Genomic DNA, 22,402 nt, shown 5'->3' with positions numbered 1-22,402 from the left:
AAAGTTGGCGAAAGGTCACCCAAGAGTTCTTGAATATTTACCACCAAGGAACTAACAAATTTTTTGATCATATAACCCGGTGAAGACCCTGCATTGTCATTGTCATCTATACAACAGGCCCAGTTTCTTATCCAGGATCCTAGGCCCAAAAGGCTTGGCTATCACATGGTTATTTTTGTATTTTTTAAAATGTGATTTTAAGGTTTCCAATGTCTTTCTTACATTTCCAGTTTTCCTGTTAAACTTCCACAGGATAAATATGCTTATTTTTAGGAGACACGAGCACCTGACTTGACAAAGTAGGAGTTTCCCATTTTAAATTCTAACTAGCATCCCAGAAGTGTCCGCTTCTGTGGTTTCAGACCTGACTTGTGTGAAGACCTGCAGACTTACATTACACTGTGGAATGTTTCACAAACACTGAAACATTTTCCTTGTTTCTTTGCTCTTTTGCTTTTGTTTGCTTAGATCCCTCCCTGGTGCCACAGCAGCTGAGTGCGCGTCAAATCTGAAGAAAATCTACACAGTACAAACGGTACAGGTAAGATCAAGAAACCTGCTGTTCGTGGGACAGTTAATCATCCAACCTGAGACCTGTGCTGTGCTGGCAGCGCCCACCCGGGGCTGTGCCCTGACCTCAGCTCACATGTCCACTCTGGCAGAGCAGCCCTCAGCCACATCTACCCCAAAGGCCAGCGGAGCACATGCCCGAGTGGCCCGCTCTTCTCTTGGTGACGTGTGGAACCTTACCGTCTCCCAGACCCTCGTGACTCTGGCGTGGTTTTGACGATATCACTCTGTGTCCTCATTTAAGCACCAGCTTAGCCGCTCCCTCTCTGGGCTCTGTTTGCCATCGGTGAGAGGCCCTGACACCACCTGCAAGCTTATGAAAGTCACAGGGAAGGATAGTGTTGAGCCTGAAAGTGGAAGGTCTCGGACCCATGTCCTACTCCACGTTCAAATTCCATCATCCTAAACTGGGCAGGGATCAGCCCTCTAATTTGTGTAAGACTGGTGTGATGGTAGCACCTGCCTCCATGGGTGGGTATGAGGACCGGACGAGATGATGTCTTTATCAGGCTTAGCAGGAGACCTGATACGTGGTAGGTTGTCAGCAAATGTAAGCTCTTAGATCTCTTAGTTCTTTCTCTACACAACTCTTAGGATGAACATTAAAAAAACAAAACAAAAGAAAACAAAATCCTGGTTTATTTAGTTGATCACATTACTATTTTCTTCCAAAGCAAATTCTATCAAGTTTCTCCCCCTCCATTGTTGTACACATGATAAGCCTGTTAAGGCTGCTTCATACTTGCATTGACTGTGTGTCCTGAATTTTCTAGAAGGGCCAGTTTTAAATTGTGTGTTCTGCCCTTAAGTCTTTTAATGTGTTAGAAATTCCAATAGATCGGTGTCTCTTCGGCAGCCTCTCACTTGCACAGGAGTTGTGCAGAGATCTTTTTTCAGACACTTCTCCCAGTATCTGGTTCAGGAAATTTAGTACTCATGGTTATGCAGCCCCAGGAATCTGATTGTAAAGTGCCTCGTGTGGCCACAGAGGGCCCTAAGCCGGGTGTAAAGACGCAGTCCCTACCACAGGCTGTCTCTGAACTATTTGAGAAAATGACCTAAGCATGTGGAGAGCAGAATAACAGTGCTGTTGTAAATAAGCATTCAGTGCCAAGTACAAGCAGTGTCACAAGACAGCACGTGGGCCACCGTCCAAAGGGACAGATGCTCTCAGAGTCCAGGAACGGGTCCCCTTCACTTCTCCCCGTGGTGACGTTATGGACCTTGTTACCTCTTCCCAGCACCGCTGTGTAAACCTCAGAGCACTTGATTCTAAAGCCTGTCCTCATGTAGAAGTCCTTAGAGCCCACTGATTTTTTTTTTTTTTTTGAGGTCCTCATTAGACTTTTCCCATGCTATTGTGACATTGGATCCACATCACAGCTGTGCCTGGGTTTCCAGGAAGACATTGGTAAAGTTACACCGAGGGATTGGTTTGTTTCCCTGACCCTGTGTGATGACAACAGAGCATTGGTTGAGCCTTAGTATCTGGCAGCAAGTGACATAGGGTCTTCAGGGACCAATTTACAGTACCCAGGCCGGCACATACTAGGAAATACCTTCTTAAAAACTTCATTGGGATGTAATTTTTTCAGTAAATGCAGGTCTCTTAAGTGTAGAAGTTTGATAAATTTTGACAAAGATACACAAACGTGTAACTATCACCCGATCAGGATTTAAAAATTCCATCCTGTCAGGAAGGTTTTCTTCGTGCCCTTTTCCTACCAGTCCTTTACAGGAAGCAACCGCTATTCGCATTTCTGTCACCATGCATTGGCTTTGTCTTTTATTGAACCTCATATAAATGGAGTGCTGTATTGTGCTTGGTTCCTTTCACTCCATAAGTACTGAAGGATCAAATGCATGAATGAGAAATTAATAAGTGAACCGCTTTGCTGTCACAGCAGACTGCTCACATGATGGTCTGCTAAGCTGTAACCACACGTCCTCAATGGCGGCAAAAATCGATGCTTGGCGTGGCCAAAAAACATCATGCTGTTTTTATGTAGAAAGCACAGATAGGCATGCGGTACGTAAATAGATACATAGTCTCTTGGTGGTATTAAAGTTTCACAAGAAAGTGAGTAGGAAAAGGGCTCCTTCAACATAGGGGGGTGATAATGAAACACTGCCCCAAGGGGTCAGGAAGTTCTGTCGTATCTCCGATGAGTCTGTCCTCCTCCGTTCCTTCATCTGTAAAACAGATGGTAGCAGTTCCTCCTCCCGAGGGTTGAGTGAGGGTTAAATGAGATTGCATAGTTCTTGGTAGTGCTTGGTACTTAGTAAGCCCTCAGCTGTGGGCAGCTTTTACAGAAGGTTGGATACTACACTTCAGCTTCGTTGGCTGACCGGGGAGGATGTGGGCCTGGGTGTAGGGTGGTCACACCGCCTGGGTTGGTATCTCACACCTGCTACTTAGTAGTTCAGGCAAGTTGCTTCTCTGTATCTGTTTGCTCATCTCTAAGATGGGTGTAATTGTGATACCAACTGCATCGTGAGGTGAGAGTGAAATGGCACAAGGACGTAAAAAGCACCCAGTAGGTGCTGGAGAATAATCATGAATGCGTCTGCCGTTACTTGCCTACTTTTTTGGAACATCTTCTTGTACATTCCTCAGTCATGTTTTAAATCACAAAGCTGTGTACCACTACTTCTAGATGATTTATTTCAAGCAGTTATTCCCCAGATTATACCACTGTGAATACCTCTACTTATGAAAATGTATTTAACTTGTCGATGAGTTTGGGGATTTCAGGCTGTGTCCTTAATATCTGTGAATAGTCCTTAGTATTTGAGAACTAGCCTGGGTGCTGATTTTAAAGTCATTTGAGGATATGCCTTTGCCCCACTGTCTTTTCATTTTGTGGTTATATGTGTGGATTCTTGAACTCTTGCTCCGTCAGCACTAAAAAATTACGTCCCTAATCGTGTCTGTTTTTCCCTCATCTATGTTTAGATGTAGTGTAGTTATCATGTGGTATTAATGATTGCTTTCCATAAGGACATATTGAATAATACGTCTTTTTGTACTTTGAGGCCCTCAGCAAATCAGAGATGCTGATGGGGGTGGCAGAGGAATTGTTATCCCCATTTATTAGCTGGAGGGGCTGAGGCTGGGAGGTAAGTGGCCCGAAAAGTGGCAGAAACAGCCAATCGCGCTGTGCTCTGGGACCGGAACTCCCTCCTTTTCTAGGTCCATCCTCTTGCTTTTGGTCCACCCTGACTGAGGAGTGAGGGAGGCCTGTGTCTCGGCCCACTGACCCCTGCTGAGGACAGTCTCATCACAGCCACCAGTAATGCCCTCTGGTTGGAGTTAAATTTGTTCCCTACTTACCTGCCTTTCTTGGAAAATTCCATGTTTCATCTAGATGTGTTTTCCAGGCACTTACTGATTCCTTTTACTCTTTCGTAAACATTTCAAAGTTTTCCACATTTCTTCTGTGTTTTTATGTCCTAAATGCATGCAGCATGGAATAGGACACAGCTTCTGACCAAGCCTGATTTTACCTGTGGCAGAAGGGAGTTACCGGCCAGGTAACGATTTGCAGGGGATCCTCCCTTGCTACCACAAGACCAAAATTCCAGCCCTGAAAACTCATTCCTGTGTAGCATTCTAACCCACCTCAGGTATCACGTTCAAGGTTTTGCCACACTGTGTCTGTCCTGTTGTTCTATGTCCTATGCAGTGGTCCCATAAATTGACCGACTTTTTACTTAAATTTACGGAAAACAGAAGCTTCGTATTTCTTCTGTAAATGGATATCCAGCATCATTTATCATAAACAGAAGGTCTTCAGAGAAATATAGATACAATCTCTTAAAATGAAGAGAATCTTCCTTCTGTACTTGTGTATGGCCGGTGATATCAAGGCATCATCCCTTATCAGAAGGTTGTGGAGCTCCTGTGCTCTTGCAGGTCATTAAGGTAGGGCAGCAGATTGCTTTGCAAATCATTGGGAAAGGAGGGCTGTCCCTTTTGGGAGGAGAGGTTTTATAGGTCAGGACCGATAATGGAGAATGATAGAAAGATTGATTCAAAGTCATCACTGCCCTGGAACACAGCAGGGCAGCCCACGGTGGGTGGCATCCTGCAATAGAATGACCTGCAGTGAACCATTTGGGTGAAGGGACAGGGTCGAGGGAAGAAAGAGAGAAACTCCCTCCTGAAAAAAGAGGGGGAAAGCCCTGCAGGCAGGTCTACTTCATAGTTCTGTTTAGTGAAGCTTAGTATCGAGAATAACAGGATTATGTAGCTGTCATTTAATTTATTCATGGGGTACGTGATGGGATCAACATTATAGTCACAGCCCAGTTGTGCAGAAACAGAACTGAAGTCAGAGTACCTGGATCCTGTCTGCCGGCATGTTGGCAGTGGAAGCCGCTGTGCAGGTGGGGTGGGAGATTAAATCTTGTAAAGTGAAAGTGATTCAGTCACTTCAGATGTAAAACTTGGTCTCTCAAGGGGGATCAGAATATGCCACCCCAAAAACGTCACTTTAACTTAAGAATTACTTTGAACTGAAGGCAGTTGAAAAACAGCAGACCCAGGAGGAGCTCTCTGACCTCCTCTAGCTGCCTGAAATCAGGGCACAAATTACCCTTTTAAAGGTGACATAAATTTACATTTGTAAAGGTATCCCTTCTTCTTACCACTGGAGTCTGCATAACAGACCAACTAAGCAAATGTGTGTACCCTGTATTTCCTCAGCACAGTCACACCATATACCACCTCTCGGGGCCCCAGACCCCCTTTCCTTTGTCTGGTCACTCTCCACAATTTATCGTCCTTTGTTAAAATGGTGGATAAGCTTCTGAGTCCAATCACGTCTTTGGGTTTTCACCAAAGTGAAAGCCCTGTGCACTGGAAAATATTAACACCAGTAAACATATACCTACGGGCCTTACCCAGGAAGCCGGATACACACTGCTCTGCTGTTTCCCCCAGCTTTCCTCCTGTTCTCTCAATGTGTGAACCCCACTTAGCTCCCTGACGCAGACTTTGTTTTTCATTCATTGACTTAACTGCGTGGTGAGAAATTGCCCACTCCCCTATCAGTCCTCCAAACTTTGGTTCTCACTTTAAGTCAAGCCCTTTGGAATGCAAAGCAAAACCCATTTCTCTCTCCACTACCTGGCTCTCCCAGGTCAGAAACACTTTGCTTTCAGCCTGTTGTATCTGCTGTGAATTAAAAAACATCCATTAAGCTCTTCAGTTGCCTTTCTTCTGGGCTCTGCCCTTCCCATAAACCATTGACTTACTTGGTGGGATGCAAGCCCCAGCCAATTAGAAATACCTAAGGAATGAAAATGTTTGTTTAAAATTTCAAAAATACTTTGAAAGATTTCTATGCTGTGACCCACAGAAGAAATGCTGTATTTGTTGGGTTTTTTGGGGGTGTATTTGCTGGATGTTTTTCTTTTCTTTCTTTCTTTTTTCTTTTTTTTTTTTAACACCATGTTGTCTGTCACCACATCTTTTCTTCTCAAGTATTTTCAAGTATATTCTCTCTCTTTTTTTTTTTTCCTTCAGAACATGTAGTAAAAAAAAATGAGGAAATTTGCCAGTTTTCCTGGTAGTGATTGATTATCTATTTGGCAAAGGACTGTTGGGAGGAGCATAATTGCTTCAAGCAGGACTAGTAGGTTGGGGAAATCCCAACTTAACAAATTTAAGTGGACACCATTGTCTAGTGAATCTAAGCACACCTGGGACTCACCACAGCGCCCTGCCCTCCTTGGTGTCCACACATGTTGACTGAGTAAGTGATGCCTGACTTCCCTCCCTCTCCTTGGGCTTTTGAAATTAAGGCTTTTGAAAAAAACACTTCATTATTATTAATAAACATTGTGCTTAGCTTTACTGCAATCTACTGTTTGCAGACCACTTAGAATTAATTATAAGTCTAAGGGCTTTTGAAATCTATTTGCAAGGTTCTATCTGTAGTAAAATTTAGATGATTTAACAAACATAAAAGTATGTTACAGAGAATATGACCAAGAATTATCAAGTTTCCCGTGAAACAGCGCTTTCGCTTCCGCAGGGGAGGAAGAAGGTCCAAGGAGCTGTGTGATGCCGGGTTCCTTCCTTCAGCTCTTTTGCCATCATACATGCTTGACTAATATACTACACACTGCGTGAGGTTTGCAATATGGAAACAGACCGACGTAGTGCCATGGACTTTAATGGGGGTCTTTTCCATGAGGTCACCGCATATTTCACTCTCATTTTGTGTTCGTGCAGAAACATGCAGATATGCGCTTGAATAAGTACGTTAGGTCAGGGTGAAGTCTCTCACTGTATCTTCTTGGGCTGTAATCTCCTCCTCTCACATTTGCCAAGACTAACAAAATCAGTTGTCTGTGTTTTCAAGAGAAACTTCTAAAGCTACACACTGTAGCACGATCCTTAGTGTGATGTTCTCACCTTTGGAACGGGAGCAGCATTTTGTTGTGTTTTCCAAAAGGTACTTCAAACACTGGGTGAAAAGTTAGGATTTGAGAACTTTGGCAAGGGTGTGAGGGCAGGTGCTCTGGCCTGCTATGCCTTTTAGGAGACTTGAAGTTTGCTGACACCAAAGTCCTCTTGGTGGAAGCAGGAATGTATATTGTAGCATAAGTGTGTCCATAAATTCTGCACAGGTCATTGCCACATCATTGCAGAAGTCCTAGGCTAGAGCTAAGGCAGTGGCATAGTCAGTGTGATGAAGGGCACGTGCTGGTGGGAAAACATCTTCAACAGGTGCCGCTCACTCTGTGACCTCGTCCATGACCTCGTGACCTCGTCCATGGCTTCTAGGACTGGAGAAAGATGTGCCTAAAATATGTAGTAATATCTGCAGAGGAAATAGCTTAGTGGTTAAGGGTACAGGTTTTGGAATCCAACTGCCTGGCCTCAGATTCCAGCTCTGCCTATTCACACCCATACCACAGGCTATAACTGAAATATTGGAGTAATCTTATTATTTGCACTGATAGCAAACCATTTATAAGGTGGGTATCTCCACAAAGACAGATGTCTGAGCATCTACTGTTACTACAGAGCTATTTTCAGTTACTTCCTACATTAGCACCGTTTCAGTATAAGGGACCCAAGGTATTCTTTTTGTTTGTTTTTTGTTTTTTTCCTAGCATTTAAAAAAATTTTTTCTCATATCCTTTTTTTAAATAACTTTTATTGGAGTATGGTTGATTTACAAAGTGTTAGTTTCAGGTGTACAGCAAAGTGAATCAGTTATACATATATCCACTTTTGTTTTTTATATCCACTTTTTTTTTTTAAGATTCTTTTCCCGTGTAGGCCATTACAGAGTATTGAGTAGAGTTCCCCGTACTATGTGGCAGGTTCTTATAAGGTATTCTTAATAAATCTATTGTCAGGTGGTTTTTTTTTTTTTTTTTCTGCCTTCAGTTTCATCTTATCATTCCCTGTTGCTGGCCTTGCAGTTAATTTGGCTCCACTTTTTATACAACGTGGGCTCAAACAACCCATAAGGATTCTCATTCAACATCGATAAAATTTCATTCCACCTATGCCGCTCTGTTCATGATGCCCTTGGATTCATGTTTCTGATTGTCCTGTTGCTTGTTCTGTTCTGCTCAGATCCACTAGGAGGCCCAGACAACCACCCTTGACCTCACCACGCAGGGGGATGTTTTTCATCTGTATAGTAATTCTGTTCATAGAGTTGGTAACGTAGAGATTCCTGGTACCGTTCCAAACAAGCTGGGAAGGGCTTTCTTCTTTGTAAAAACTCACTTCTTGTCCTAATCCTCGTGGTCATAGCACACAGTGATGCTCGGGAGGATTAGTCCGTGTGCCTCAGTTTCCTTATCTATAAAACAAGAATAATAGTTGTACCTCCTAATTACGTTGTCATTAAGATAAATTACATAAACATGTAAAAGTCAGAGACCAGGGCTTCCCTGGTGGCGCGGTGGTTGAGAGTCCGCCTGCCGATGCAGGGGACGCGGGTTCGTGCCCCGGTCCGGGAAGATCCCACATGCCGCGGAGCGGCTGCGCCCCGTGAGCCATGGCCGCTGAGCCTGCGCGTCCGGAGCCTGTGCTCCGCAACGGGAGAGGCCACAACAGTGAGAGGCCCGCGTAGCGCAAAAAAAAAAAAAAAAAAAAAAAAGTCAGAGACCAAATCCTGGCCCTATTACTGTTGCTGCTGTTACTCTCATTGTTACTATTACTCTATTATTTTTATGTAATCTGTTTCTGACTACCAGCCACCCTGTGTCTTAGTTCCAGCTGTTGTAACAGAATACCATAGACTGGGTGGCTTCAGCAACAAACATTGATGTCTCACAGTTCTGCAGGCTGCAAGTTCAAGATCAGGGGTGCCAGAATGGTCAAGTCCTGGTGAAGGCAGTCTTCCTGGGCTTATAGACAGATAGGCATCTTCTCATTATATCCGCACATGGTGGACAGAGAGGGCTAACTCTCTTCCTTTTCTTATTGGGACACTAATCCCATCATGGGGGTGGGGGTTCCATCCTTATGGCCTAATTATGCCCGAAGACCCCACCTCCTAATTCCATCCTTTTGGGGGCTTGGGTTTCACTATATGAGTTTGGAGAACACACAATCATGGAATTCCTAACACCGTGCATCTTGGGCAACTTGTGGCTTTGGCAGCTGAGCTATTTCCTTTTCCTCCTGGGAGAGGAAAGGAAGGGGGACAGAGCACATGAGGTGATTCCTCTTTGCCTCCTCTGTACCCCATCCCCCAATCCAAAGTGTAACCGACTCTCTCTAGGCTTAGAAAGAAGACAGTGTCAGTGTCATGAGGATATATGGTTCAGTACACCTATTCAGCACTACAGGCTTTTATTAGATGCCATATACCTGTCAGAAAAATCATTAGCAAGATCCTTACCCTGTTTTATGCGGAGACACATTGCATAGGAATGTTTGCTAAACCATAGCTTCCTGAAGCATACAACTTAGCCTGACTTCAGAAAAGAACATTCTTTAATGTTATGTTACATTTTCTAGCAGAAAATTAGGAAGAATACTAAGAAAAATCTAGTTTGAATGGGTAGGACTTAACGAGAATCTGATTTTTTTTTCTTTAATGCATTAATTTTATAAGCTAGCAGCACAGTAAGTCAATACTGGGTGTATTAAACAACGTGTTTTTCTTTTAAAGATATTCTGGAGTGTGTACAATAATATTCCTCCTGTGACTAGCCTGCCTTTGAGATGTAGTTATCATTTAATGAGAGGAGAAAGGCGGCCACTTTGGTAAGTGTCTTCTGTATAGTTTGAGGTTAAGGTGGGAGGGAAATAAATGGTTGTGAACTTAATAAAATAACTTCATGCCAAATTGGAATGCCAAAGTAATTTTCTCCTGGTGGTGTCGCAAAGTCATTTTAGCCATGACTTAATTTTGAAATAGACCCCTTCCCTCTACCCGTTTCCCCTTGTGCTCCAGAGTGATGAGCAGGTGTCTCAGCATCCGCCCATGGAGGACCCCATTGCAGTCTCACAATACATAGGTCCTCATTAGCTCGCTGAAGGTGCCGTGCAGGTCTTTGTATCGGGGTGTGGCATCATTTGGGTTTGTTCTTTCACTTGTTCAATAATGACCTGGACAGTGGAGTGAAAAAGCTTATAGGCTGGAGGGGAGATGAGGGAATAGATGTGGTACCCACATCTATTATATGAACAAAGATCATATAACCTCAGACATACCTCATGTGGACCACATAGAAAGTGTATGATACTGATCACGGCCCAGAGTCGAGGGGAAGGTGTCTTTCTTCTTTAATAGCTGGAGTAGTGTTGAGGGTGGAGGACAGTAAGCCAGTTTGCCTAGGCTGGAGTCCCAACTAGTAGTAAATCCTTGCATCATGTCCCTCAACTGATCTAAGCCATTTACTAATTAATAAAATGGGAATATATCTTAGCTCTTTGGTAGCAAATGGCAGAAACGTAAACCGAGCCAAAAAAAAAAAAAAAAAAATCTTTTGGCTTCTGTAACTAAACAGTCTACCGGTAGGGCTGATTTCGGGCAGGTCTGGGTGCTCAATTCTTCTTAGGAATCTGACACTCTCCGTCAGACTTGCTTTGCTTTTCTCTGCCTTGGCTTAATTTTCAGGCAGGTTCTCCCATTTGTGGTGACAAAATGGCTTTTATAAGCTCCAGTCTTAAGCCCTACAAGTTTGTCAGTGTCAGCATTCACCAGCTCCAATAAAATGCCAGGGCAGGCTCTCATCGGCCCAGCGTGGGTTGCCTTTCCATCCCTGGCCAATCATAAAGACCAGGAAGCAAACGTGGGTCATAAGCCCACCTTTAAAGCTAGGATATGGGATCAGCCATATCAGAAAGGGTCTGGCATAAGAGTAGGGGACAAGTAGCTCCTTAAAGGGAAATTGGGGTGCTCTTGCCAGAAGAGGGAGCAGTTACTACACAGGGAGACAGCAGATGTCCTCTACTGGGGCTGAGTCCCCTATTAGGCTTATGACACAAGACTGAAATGCGAATCAGATGAGGCGATGTCAAGAGCATGACATTGAAATGTAAAGGCCTTCTCACGTGTGAAGCACTTGTATTAGTTTGTCCACCCCAGGGGGTCTAGGGAACCTCTCCTCACCAGCTCCTTGAGGATGAGAACCTGGTATCCCATCACCTTCCCTACCCTTTTGGCCACTGAATCCCACCTTCTTCCCTCCCCATCCCCTTCCTTTTTCTTTCATCTGCTTCTGTTTCCAGTAAAACGAACCGGGGAGAGTTTATTGCAGAATGCTCCATTGTTTTTTGTTTTTAATGTCACCCATTGTTAAACTAGATGTATGTAGAGGTACTTAATCCATGAGTGTAACTGTGAACATTGGTCTTTGATCCAGGGAAGAGGAGAGTAATGCAAAGGGTGGCGTATGGAAGATGAAAGTTCCCAAGGACAGCACGGTAGGTTTGCTCTCATCCTTTTCTAGAAGCTAAGTTTGGGGTTGTTGACAGCTTACGATGAACCTTTTGTGCGTTCCAGACAGTCCGCCTGGTAGACTCAGAATGGGACTGGGGGTGAGAAGTTCTATTCTGACCTTGGGGGTTTTCTGCCTTACACTGTCACCTTGAAAATGCATTGTGAGTCTCTCTAGAAATGGTGTAATAGTGTGACTGTATCATATAGTTCTGAACAGCTACGTGCCTATAAACTTTGCAGAAAAGCTGATTAGGGCTGTCATGTCCTCCACAGCCATGACCGACATGTGGAAGTGGGTCTACGTAGTGAGAAGCAGGATCCTTCCCAGCAAAGGCTCGTCCCTTCCCCACTGGGGCGACAAGCACTTCTGAGAATGACCCTGGCACAAAGAGTGGGGATGTGTGGGAGGCCTTGCATCTCACCGCCCTTTGGGGTTTCATGCGAGGCTGTGTCCAGTCTCCCTCTGGGGTTGATGAAACCCTAGTTGATGGCACAGCCTGCTCGGGCGCTGGTTGGCAGTGGTCAAGCCTCAGAAACCTGGGTTTCCCAGGAGTGGGCTCTAATTCATTGTACTGACTGAAAAGAGCATTCAAATCTATTCTTAAGCCGCCTTTGAAAATGGATGAAAGGACACATGCTCCCCAGTCTCACCTTTTCATGGTTTCTTTCACGTGGACGAGCTCAGAGGATTGAAACATCTCCAGGGACCCATAGGCTTGACCTTGCATTGTTTCCCGATGAGCACAAACCGAAAGATATGACCCAATTTGTTTGTTAAAGGTGCAAACTATCGTTAAGATGCATAGCTGCAAGCTTTGGCTAGTATTTGGCATATATAATTTTTAAAACGTCAGGGGAGCAAACAAAAAAACAAGCAAGGCCTGTGAAGCTCTTCCTGCCCCCCTGAAAGGAGAGAAAGTTGTTTTGAATTTCCATAAGGACACCTTTTCCTTGCCATGTTCTTTATTTACTTGCAGTAGACATTGACTTCTGGTAGAAACAATCATGACGTCAGTGTTGGATGAAAGGTAGCTGAAAGACAAGTTTGTCCTCCCTCCTTGTCAGCTCACTTGACCACATTCAGTCGCAAATAATAACGCTTTCACATCTGCACAAATGTCCTCACCCCAAGCAGCTCAGCCCTCTCTTTGTTGCTGACCGGTGGGAATCCGGTGGGTCAACCGCCTCTGAATTCACAACAGGAGAGGGAACATTCCCCTTCCCCTAACTTCCTCTCAACACCCTCATCTTTGTTCCTTATAGCGTAAGAGACTGCAGATGAGACAGATAAAAAACAGAAGGGATGGTTTCTAGGTGGGAGACAGGTAGACCAGACGGAGGGTCTAGGAAAGAGAAAAGAAAACCCTCCTTGAGGGTGAAAAGCCATGATGGTTAACTGCTGTGGTCTTGGTTAAAAATTCAGTGAGGCTGCTTTCAGCTCATTAGAACCTGATAATACATACTCTCATTATAGTTAATATATTAGTGGGCGCCTGGTCCAGAGCAAACACGCAGCTGTTTATGGAATGGATCTTAAATCTCCAGTGCTGTTGTTGCAATCACAGTACTGAGCCCGTCGAACGCAACATTTGTTGACTAATTTCATGGTCACAACAGCCCTGGGAGGTCGGTCCTATTATTATTCCCTGTTCACTGAAGGAAACTGATGCTCAGAGAGGCTAATAAGCCTGCCCAGGGTACAGCTCTAAGCCGGCTGTCACGAATCAAACCCGGTTCTGGTGGAGTTCAGGGCCTGTGAACCAAGACAAGGAAGAGATACGGAACCAAGAACTTTTCGAGGAAGAGGAACTGGAAAGAACTTGGAGACCTCCAGTTACCTGTGCGTGGATGCTGGCTGTTGATTGGATGGCATTAGGGGATCTTCAGCAGAAGAGGCTCCAGGTTTTCTCATAGGGAAGAGGTGGACTAGAGCGTGCACCAATTCTTCCAGGGAAATGCACATGTACGCACACACACCACAGTTCAGTCACTTAGCAGAAACAAAATGCCTTCAAGTGAATGGAAATCTGCAAGTCTCTGGTAGTCAGTAAACCAGAAATTTCCTTAAGTGTTCTTCACTTGTGTAACCTTGGAAGTACCTTATAAACTGCTGGAAAAGCAGGAAAGGGTTTTGAAGAGAAGGATGGTCCTAATAGCATTCAGTTATAACCAGCTGATACATTTTGAATCAGTGAGAGGCAAAGAAATTGGAAAAGTGTAGGTCATTTGAGTGCATTTTTCCCACGTTGTTCCCAACTTCATCAGAGGTGGCACTAGAGATTAGCTTTGTAGCTTCGGACCCCACGGTTTTGTGGACACAGAGTTTGTGACTTGGGATCCCTTGTATCTCTCTGTGCAAAGCGATGTGTAAAACGGTACAAACATACGCCACCACGTGGGTGTTTACGCCTGTGATTCAGCGATGTCTGCGGGCTCCAGATACGGGCGTGGAAAGGGCGTGAGAGGTTAAAGAAACTGTGACCTGGGTAGCTCCTGAAGATAATTGTTTAAAAATGTATATGTGTTCCTTTTCTTTGGTTTCTTTTGTTTTGCTTTTTGTTCTTTTCCCACACCAGTCCACAGTTTGGAAAGAGTTGTTGTTAGCGACTATCGGGGAACAGTTCACAGACTGTGCCGTCGCAGGTAATGAGACCCTCAGCTCTGGCCGTCCCCGCTTGCGCGTGCTTGGCTTGTGCTTGTTCCTTGCTGAGCTTTGTTTCTGTGTGTTTGCCTTTTTTACATATTTTGGAGTTGCTTATTTTGTAACTATGAAGTTACTTAGCTTTTTCCCATGTGCTCGTGGCATTTTCATGTTATATGTGTATGTGCATATGTATACTTACATATGTGTATATTACGTGGATATACATATGTGTATATGCCTATATATTTTTTTGCACTTATAGCTCATCTTCATAGTGTCCGTGACCATCTTGTCTAAAATAAATAGGCAGAAAAAAAGGAAAACTATTTATTTAATTGAAATATAATTGACATACAGCCTTGTATATGTTCCAGAAGAAAATGAAATTTGACATTGGGCTCCTAAGACCACTGGTGGTGGGCTTCCTTCGTCAGTTCCAGTTCTTCCAGAAGAGCCCAGTGGCTTAGTTGTCACCTGAAGTTTGTAGTTAGGTCGGCACAGTCCTTTCTGCCTCTCTCAGTTACTTGCCCCTTCCTCCTGTCCCTCTCTTGGTCCCTTCTACTCAGAGTGAGAGATAAAGGGGAGGTGGGGATGAATCACCATTAGCGTCTGTGATCTGACAATTGGGGCTGAAATGTAAAGTCTTCAGGACTTTACTTTGAAGACTTTACTTGAAGACTCACTCAGTTTTCAAATACTGAGTGAGTTTCTGAGAGCCCTGTGAATACATTTTTATTTTGCTTTTTTTGTTTGTTTAATTAAAGTATAGCTGATGTACAAAACCCATAAGTTACAGGTACACAACATAAAGAGTCACAATTTTCAAAGATTATACTCCATCTGTAGTCGTTACAAAATATTGACTCTGTTCCCCAAGCTGCGTGACACATCCCCGTAGCTTATTTTATACCTAATAGTTGGTACCTGTTAATCCCTTAGCCCATTTTTATTTTGCTTTGTTTTTGTCGTGAAACCACTGAAAGAGGAAAATTGAATTGCTCGTTTAAAGTTTTGTTTTTTCTTCTTGGGTAGTTCCTTCTGAATGCTTCTGAGGTAACATTTAGAATCACATTTTTCCTGTTCAGCTTTAATTTTTTTTTAACTCTTTGGTATTGACTGATTTGCCCTCAGGCGTCTTAACTGGTTCTGTCTTTGGGAACCCTTATAGGCCTAGCCGGTGCCAAGCAGGTTTCAGATTTACCTCACTAAGAGTTTCAATCATTCTACTTTTGTTTTCCTTAATTCTTACACCTCTTTTTATTCACTGAAGACAGAACCTGGGTTAAGATGAAATTGTCTTAAAAGTACAGATCCCTTCCGTTTAAATAGGGGGTAGGTAGCAACTTTACAATATGTAGTCAAAAATGCATCTTCGGTATAATTATAAACAAGTAAATCCCCGGGAGAGGAAGTTTTCTGTATGAATTATTCCTGTTTCCAGAACCAGGGAAAATAGTCTAAGTAATAATAAATAGGCAGGATTGAGCAAAGAAGACCTATTGTTCCGTGGTTGACTTTGGAACGAGAGCACCATTAAGTATTAACTGTTCGCTCTTAATTAACCCAGCTCCACCACTACAGCAGGTCAGCTCATCTCTCTGGTCCTCACTTCCCCCATCTTCAAACAGTGGCTCCTCCTAGCTCTGACGTCTTGTGCTGCCAGGACCCTAAAATAATCAGCGTTTTTGCTGGTTGATTCTGCTTATGAATATTACATGTTTGCTGATGGATCTCCTTTTGCATACGGGCTGCAGCCTTTTTACCATGCCCTTTCTGAAAGTGCTGTGCTAGGAGGTTACACGTAGGTACCAAAAGCCAGACAAGACTGAAATATTGACAGTTCAGCATTTTCAGCACCCGTAAAGCTACAGTACCCTCTGCCCAATAGTGTAGAAATGGGCAAGACAAAAAGACTGGAAAATGCTGCTCTTTTCCTGAAAGGCTGAGCTAGTGTCTTCATGACTATTCTTGAAAGTGATAAATGCCAAAGCTTCCCTCTTCACTTGATGATTTTTTGTTCACATAGAATTTAACATTGAGCTCTAGCAAATATACTTTGAAGATAAATGAGGAAACAAGAAACACGTACATAAGACACATTTCTTGAGGGGATAATAAGTTTCTGTGGGTAGCCATGATCAGGTACTGTTTACTCTTTTGGAAATTTTTGTTTAAATGTGACACGTATACAGAAAAGGACACAAACTATTATGTGCGTACCTTAATAAATATTCTCAGAGTAAACAGATCCCTGTAACTGGCACCCAGATCAAGGAACAGAATGTTACTGGCCTCCAGAATCTCTCCACACCCTCCCTTCCCCCAGAGGTGGCCACAAGCCCAACTTCTGACACCTTCGACTGCTTTTGTCTGCTTTCAAACACTTCTATACGTGGAATTATTTAGTGTCACGTCATACACATTTAGCCAGAGTCAAGTTTATTTACAAAGGAAAGAAGGGAAAGAGGGAAAAAGGGAATGAAGGAGAGAAGGGAAGGACGGAGGAAAGAAAGGAATTATTTTACTGAAGATGAACTCCTTTAGCAATTGGACAGGTCCTCATTTAAATTGTATCTAAATGCTGGAATGTTTTAACCTCCAGAAGACACACGGGAAAACTGATAGCAGAAATATTGAGATGTACAGATTTATAGTAAATAAGGAAAATTAGGCAAAGCATATTAACTAAAGCAAAATTTCCTAACTTTGATAATGCTCATCTTTCACATTTCACTCGTTGATGCTGAGTGTGCAAGGGCAGAGGGGTGACCCTGCTTCAGTAATATGCTGCCAACATGTATACCAGGAGCCAAGTCGTTACTCCCGTCATTTTCCTGCAAATTACTGTACACAAAGTGGCTCCAGAGGACAGTACACAATCCTACGTATCCAGCCACCATTCTCGAATGCCTACAGAGCAGCCCCAAATCAAGCATTTAGTTAAAAAAAAAAAAAAGACCTACATTAATCAAAGTAGATAAATGCTTTCCTGCCCATTTGCCGAAGTGCTCTGAGGACATGGCCACACTTAGAAGATACTTACTTTATACACAGAGCTAACAGATGGTCATTGATTCTCTAGCCTACAGTTAAAATGCCCAAACCAGAAGGGGGATGGCTAGGGAGAAACAGGCAAGAGCAGGGATGATTAATAGGAAAGGAGCAGACAAGCAAAACCACAGAAAGCAGAATGAGCAACTCGGAACACACAGTCTGGGTCCAGTTAGTGTTGGGGCCTGGAGCACTAACCACCCCGAGATCTCTGAATGGTTGGCGGGAAGTCGGGAGAAATACTTGCTGTTCTTCACAAAGACAGCCAAGCATCGAGGAAAAAGTTCATGTGAGTTCAGTTGGCTTTCGGGGGGCCGATCATTATGCAACTTGAAAAAGTCTTATCAAAACAGAGTAAGAAATAGTCCAAAGCTTCGGTAACATGGTAAGAAGGGTAACTCACTTGTCTGGAAAATTTGTTTGGCCGGGACACTCTGTTTACCTAAGTCGCCGGATAAATGTGATGTGACTGCTGCAGCTTTTGCCCACTAACTTGCTTTTTGTCCAACGATCCCCCTTAGAAACAGTATTTATCACGGGTTCTCTCGTGCCACCTTGTCTTGATCATCTTCTCTACAACTTACAGATAAAATGATAAGTGCTAAAAAACCGGCTCCCAGCGGACTTGAAATTATCACTCATTTCTTTCTTCCCCCTTCCTTCCGCTCAGATGACGAAGTAATAGGAGTTAGTGTCAGTGTCCGGGACCGGGAAGACGTCGTCCAAGTCTGGAATGTAAATGCCGCCGTAGTGGGGGAAGCCACCGTTTTAGAAAAGATCTATGAACTCCTGCCCCACATATCTTTTAAAGCCGTATTTTATAAACGTAAGTGCTTCATTTCCAGTTACTACTTTCTAGCTTATTCTATCATACTTTTAAAGACAGAAACCGTGTTGCCAATGAGGTGCAGGGAGAATCGCTTGAAATTCTATAATCCAATAAATAATTCAATAAAATACATTTTAAGGGTGTTTTAAAAAAACTGTAGCCTCAGAAATTAAAGTGAGATTTCAGTTGTCGCCTAAACACACGGATCAGAAAAGGAGATACTTACTGTTTTTGTTATTTCAAAAATTCAAACCTGATCTCAAACTTGTCATTCTCAGAAAAAATTACCTTCTATTGGAAGCAACAATAACAAAAAAAGTTATTATATGAGCTGGCAGGTAGATTTTCAATCATCCCTTCATAAACAGGGATTTATAATGTATAACATCTGTATCTGTGGAGGAACTCGTTCTGCGCACAGGCAAGATTGAATGTTCTACTGAAATGCTAATACGTCCTCATTACGGATGACTGTGACACAGAAGAGAATGCACGCGTAGTGGTGAAATGTTAACAGTATGAATAGGTGTGTGGACCATTGTTTCCATCATGATTCATGTTCATTGCTTTTGTGTGCTCTTTTGAAAAAGTCATCTTTTTCATAATGAAAACAGCTTAGTGCTATTAAACCAATGTTTGGTAGATCAAACTGCGGGTTACAGTTTTAACAGTGAGTTAGAGCAAAGGATTGACAGCCCTACACGTATATGATGAATCTCCTATTCCCCAGACTGTTCCAAGAGTCAGTAACCCAGTTTTTTTAAACCACGGTATTTCATTGAATCTAAGATGCTCTTGATGATAAGTATTATTTTAGTATTACTAAGAAAGAAAAATACAAGGCTCCTAATGAAACTATGGCACGTTCTTGATTCCGGGGGTCTTCATATGTGCAGTGGGGAGGCGGGGTGGGGAGTGCATCTTAGTATTGGTGAAATATACTCTATTACCGTTTCACTTTTCCCAACCCCTTGTCGAAAAGGAGAAGAAAAAAAGTCAAATTTTGCTTTGTGATTGTCTTACTATGCTATGAAGACTAAGCCTCCCTCTGAGCAATCATATAATCACAGGCCCAGTGATTTTGATTTTAAGCAGTGGGACAGATCTGCTGCTGCAGCTGTTCAGGGGATGCTTAGCGTCTGAATTTTAAATGAAAGTTTCAATAAAAGAGACAGAGAGGATGGCACTGCAGAAGGCGCTTATTGATTGTGCCGTGCGGAAGCCGCACATCTGTAGATGCAGTTTTGCCTCCATAGGGAACCTTAATTGTGTTTTCAGCCCAGATATTCATTGAAAGTTCACCGAGGGTCTTTTTTTTTTGTACTCCACGAGACTCACTCCAGCAGAAACTCTCCAAAAGGAAGTATGTTTCGCCGCCATTTATGAACGGGGCGAACACGTTCTGTAAACTCCTTAGGACCTTCTCCACGTTTGACCCCAAAGAGTAGAGAAGCGATTTGGAATATGGTCAAGTCAGGCAGTCCGGATTTTTGTCCCACTTCAACACTGTGACCTCGAGCAAGTTGCGGTGTCTCCTCCTTCTGCTTCCCCCCCCCGACTATTGAGAAGGTTGGTCTTAAATGATCTCCAAGGTCCCTTCTGCTTCAAAATTCTAACACGTAGGGTAGCAGCAGGCTCAACACATGATAGGAGTGTTTAGGCCACAGAGGTAATCGGGCCACTGAGCGGTTAGGCTAGTTTTTAGGCCAGTGGCAATAATGAGGTAAGACTAAGCAAGGATGAGTCATCACTTCGTTGTTGTGATGGCTGGGGTTGGGGGAGGGTGGGGGGAGAAAAAAGCCAGACAGAGGAGGGGACGTTGCAGCTCCCCAGATCAGGCGCCCTTTAGGGCGTCTTCATTTATGTGGAGGCCATAGTGACGTTCGTGAGTTAGGCAGAACTGGCTGCGGGTCTTAGTAGAAATGCATATTTTAAGGGCATAAATTGACATTTAAAAATTCAAAGATTATTCAAATAAAAATTGGAATTGGAAAAAACAAGCAATTGATTTTATTTTATATAAAGCAGGCAGTCCTTTACTCAGTAGGGTTATACACCACGTGCTGCAGAATTGATTTGGAAAAATGAGGTTTTGGGCAGAAATGTTACTCACAGCTTGATAAAGAACAGGCAGGGTGTTAGGTAGGTAGGTAAAGAACAGGTAGGGTGTTAGGTAGGTAGGTGAAGAACAGGTAGGGTGGTAGGGTGAACTAGGTCAGAAATGGCCAACTCCACGCCTTGTTACAGGAGCCACGTGACAGGGGAGATTTTCCCGCATAGAAAGAGCCCTAATGAATTTGGGCAGGGCCTCCAGTCGGGTGGCTGAGGGTCAGGCTGTTGATAAGTTATCTGTGTGTTAGATACAGTTTGGTTACTTGACTGAGAAACTTAAATGAATGGAGTCCCCCTCCCCCCGCCAAATTCTGTTGGGCTCTTCGGAGCAGCTGAATGACAAATGTCTTCTGATGTGAGAATTGTTTAGAGCAGAGTTTGGCAAACTACGCTGTCAAGCCAAATCTGCCCCCTTCCCACCTGTTTTTGTATGGGCTGCAGCTAAGAATGGCTTTCACATTTTTCAATGGTTGGAAAAAAAATCAAAAGAAGAACTACGTTTTGTAACATGTGAACATTGTATGAAATCCAAATTCCAGTATTTATATATAAAGCGTATTGGTACCTAGCAATGCCTGTTTGGGTATATCTCATCTGTGGCTGCTTTAACGTTACAAGGGTAGGGTTAATAGTTGAGACAGAGACCCTGTGACCCACAGAGCCTAAGATGTTTATCCTCTGCCCCTTTCCAGAAAAAAGTTTGCTGACTCCTGGCTTTGACCTTTTCTATATTCCCTTTCAACCAAGGCTAACCCAAGGCCCACAGAACTTTTCCCTGTTCCCCAGAACTCTCCCGATTCTGAATGTTCTGTTCCCATCTCCATGACCCATCAGGATTGCACTGTCTTAACTCTGACTGCCCCGAACTGTCCCTCCCACTGAGAAGTAATAAAAATCCATGGACAGTTCCTATCTCTTGATTTATCATTTGGGGTCCAGCATCGCAAAGAGGTTTGTGCCCCCCCCACTTGACCCAGTAGCAATGCTATACTTCATTGAAGAGCAGGCCACGTTTTGTTTGATGTCTGTCCTAAAGATCTTTCTTAAAAAGAAAAAAAAAAAACCATACAAAGTGAAATATTTATAAAGTTCTACATGTGAGAAATGTTCAATTAAGTCAGCTTGGATTCCTGGCCACCCTTGGGAATTGGGCCAAACCTGCGGTAACCCCGGGAGTGCAAAGTGTGCTTCTCTCAATGTTTTATCCAAGTGAAGAGCAGGTTTGGGTGAATAACCATGATGATCCTAAAGGGCAAATGGTCCTGTTCCCCGCCTCGCCCCTACCACACACTAGTCTGAAGAATTTAGTCCATCTTAAAAATACAGACTTAGGAGGGGCTTAGGAGGTGAGATGGGCCAGCCCATGTCTGCCCTCCTAGGACATCCTTCCTAGGGGGGAGGGGGGATAGACAAAGCATGGGGGATCCTGAGTGGCCTTTGGCTTTTTCAGCCCCAAGTCAGTAACTTTTCCATTTGAGAGAAGAGGATCTGCCCTTGCTTCATGATGATGGTTTAACCAAGTCCAGGAAGTGGATTTTCAAACTGGGCCTTTCGCCTTGGAGGAAATCTTTTATATTTCACAGGTCTCCCAATTCCCACCTCCACTTTATAAAAACCTAAGTCTTTGGAAAATATTTTTCATAGCATCATTTTTTTATTCTGAAGTTCCTAATTTTAATTAGTCATTTTGCAAGCCAGACAGTAGGGCTGGAAAAAAAGAAGAAAGAAAAAAAAAAAAAAACGTGATTGGGAAAAATAAAAGACCCATCCATTTAATGAAACTTCATTTCCCACAGAGGGTGTTTAAAGGTAGGAGAGGACCTAAGAGAATTGCTGTCCTCCTCGTGGTGTTGTCAGTTTTGTTTTACTTTTATTTTGTTTTATTTTGGAAGATAAGCTTGTGAATGGCCCTGTCTTGGTTCTGTGAGGCCCCTCCCCAGCACTGCATTCTGCGGGGCGCATTTCCCTACAGAATTTGCTGGCAGCCCAGTGTATCCTCTTCATCAGCTTGCTGGGATTACTCATCCTCTCCGGCACAGCAAGAAGGAACAGGCAGCATGCCCATGGCTTGTTTATTCCTTGTTTTAATTTTCATTATTACGTTTCTCAGGAAATGCACGCCTTAGCTAACAGTTACTGGCACACAAAGGTATTTGAGTTCTTGCCAACATTTGGGGAAACTGAATGAGATGCCTTAGAGGAGGGTTGCCCCATCCTTTGCTTAAAGTTTTCTTTCCTTTTTTTCTTTTTTGTTTTTTTCTGTCCTTT

At 43.4% G+C, this 22,402-nt stretch overlaps 1 protein-coding gene across 5 annotated transcripts in view; it reads left to right on the top strand.

Annotated features, from left to right (window-relative positions):
- Nucleotides 1–22,402, top strand: part of EIF4E3 (eukaryotic translation initiation factor 4E family member 3) — a 320,442-nt gene that overhangs the window by 14,449 nt on the left and 283,591 nt on the right. For 3 of the 5 annotated variants that reach the window (XM_089918163.1, XM_089918162.1, XM_022572563.2), the window contains exons 2-6: nucleotides 469–541; nucleotides 9,723–9,817; nucleotides 11,422–11,482; nucleotides 14,075–14,141; nucleotides 17,864–18,019. In XM_089918163.1, the coding sequence (XP_089774289.1) occupies nucleotides 469–541; nucleotides 9,723–9,817; nucleotides 11,422–11,482; nucleotides 14,075–14,141; nucleotides 17,864–18,019 (452 nt within the window). Of the gene's footprint in view, nucleotides 1–468; nucleotides 542–9,722; nucleotides 9,818–11,421; nucleotides 11,483–14,074; nucleotides 14,142–17,863; nucleotides 22,399–22,402 lie in introns of those variants that run through there. The other 2 variants (XR_016394486.1, XM_022572564.3) reach the window with 2 other exon arrangements.

Source organism: Delphinapterus leucas, chromosome 10, assembly GCF_059928025.1.
Source record: "Delphinapterus leucas isolate spDelLeu-1000000601 "Yukka" chromosome 10, BTC_Dleu_Yukka2, whole genome shotgun sequence".
In the NCBI taxonomy this organism is placed as follows: Eukaryota; Metazoa; Chordata; class Mammalia; order Artiodactyla; family Monodontidae; genus Delphinapterus; species Delphinapterus leucas.
Note: the sequence above shows the minus strand (reverse complement) of the source record. Positions and strands in the feature narration are given on the sequence as shown.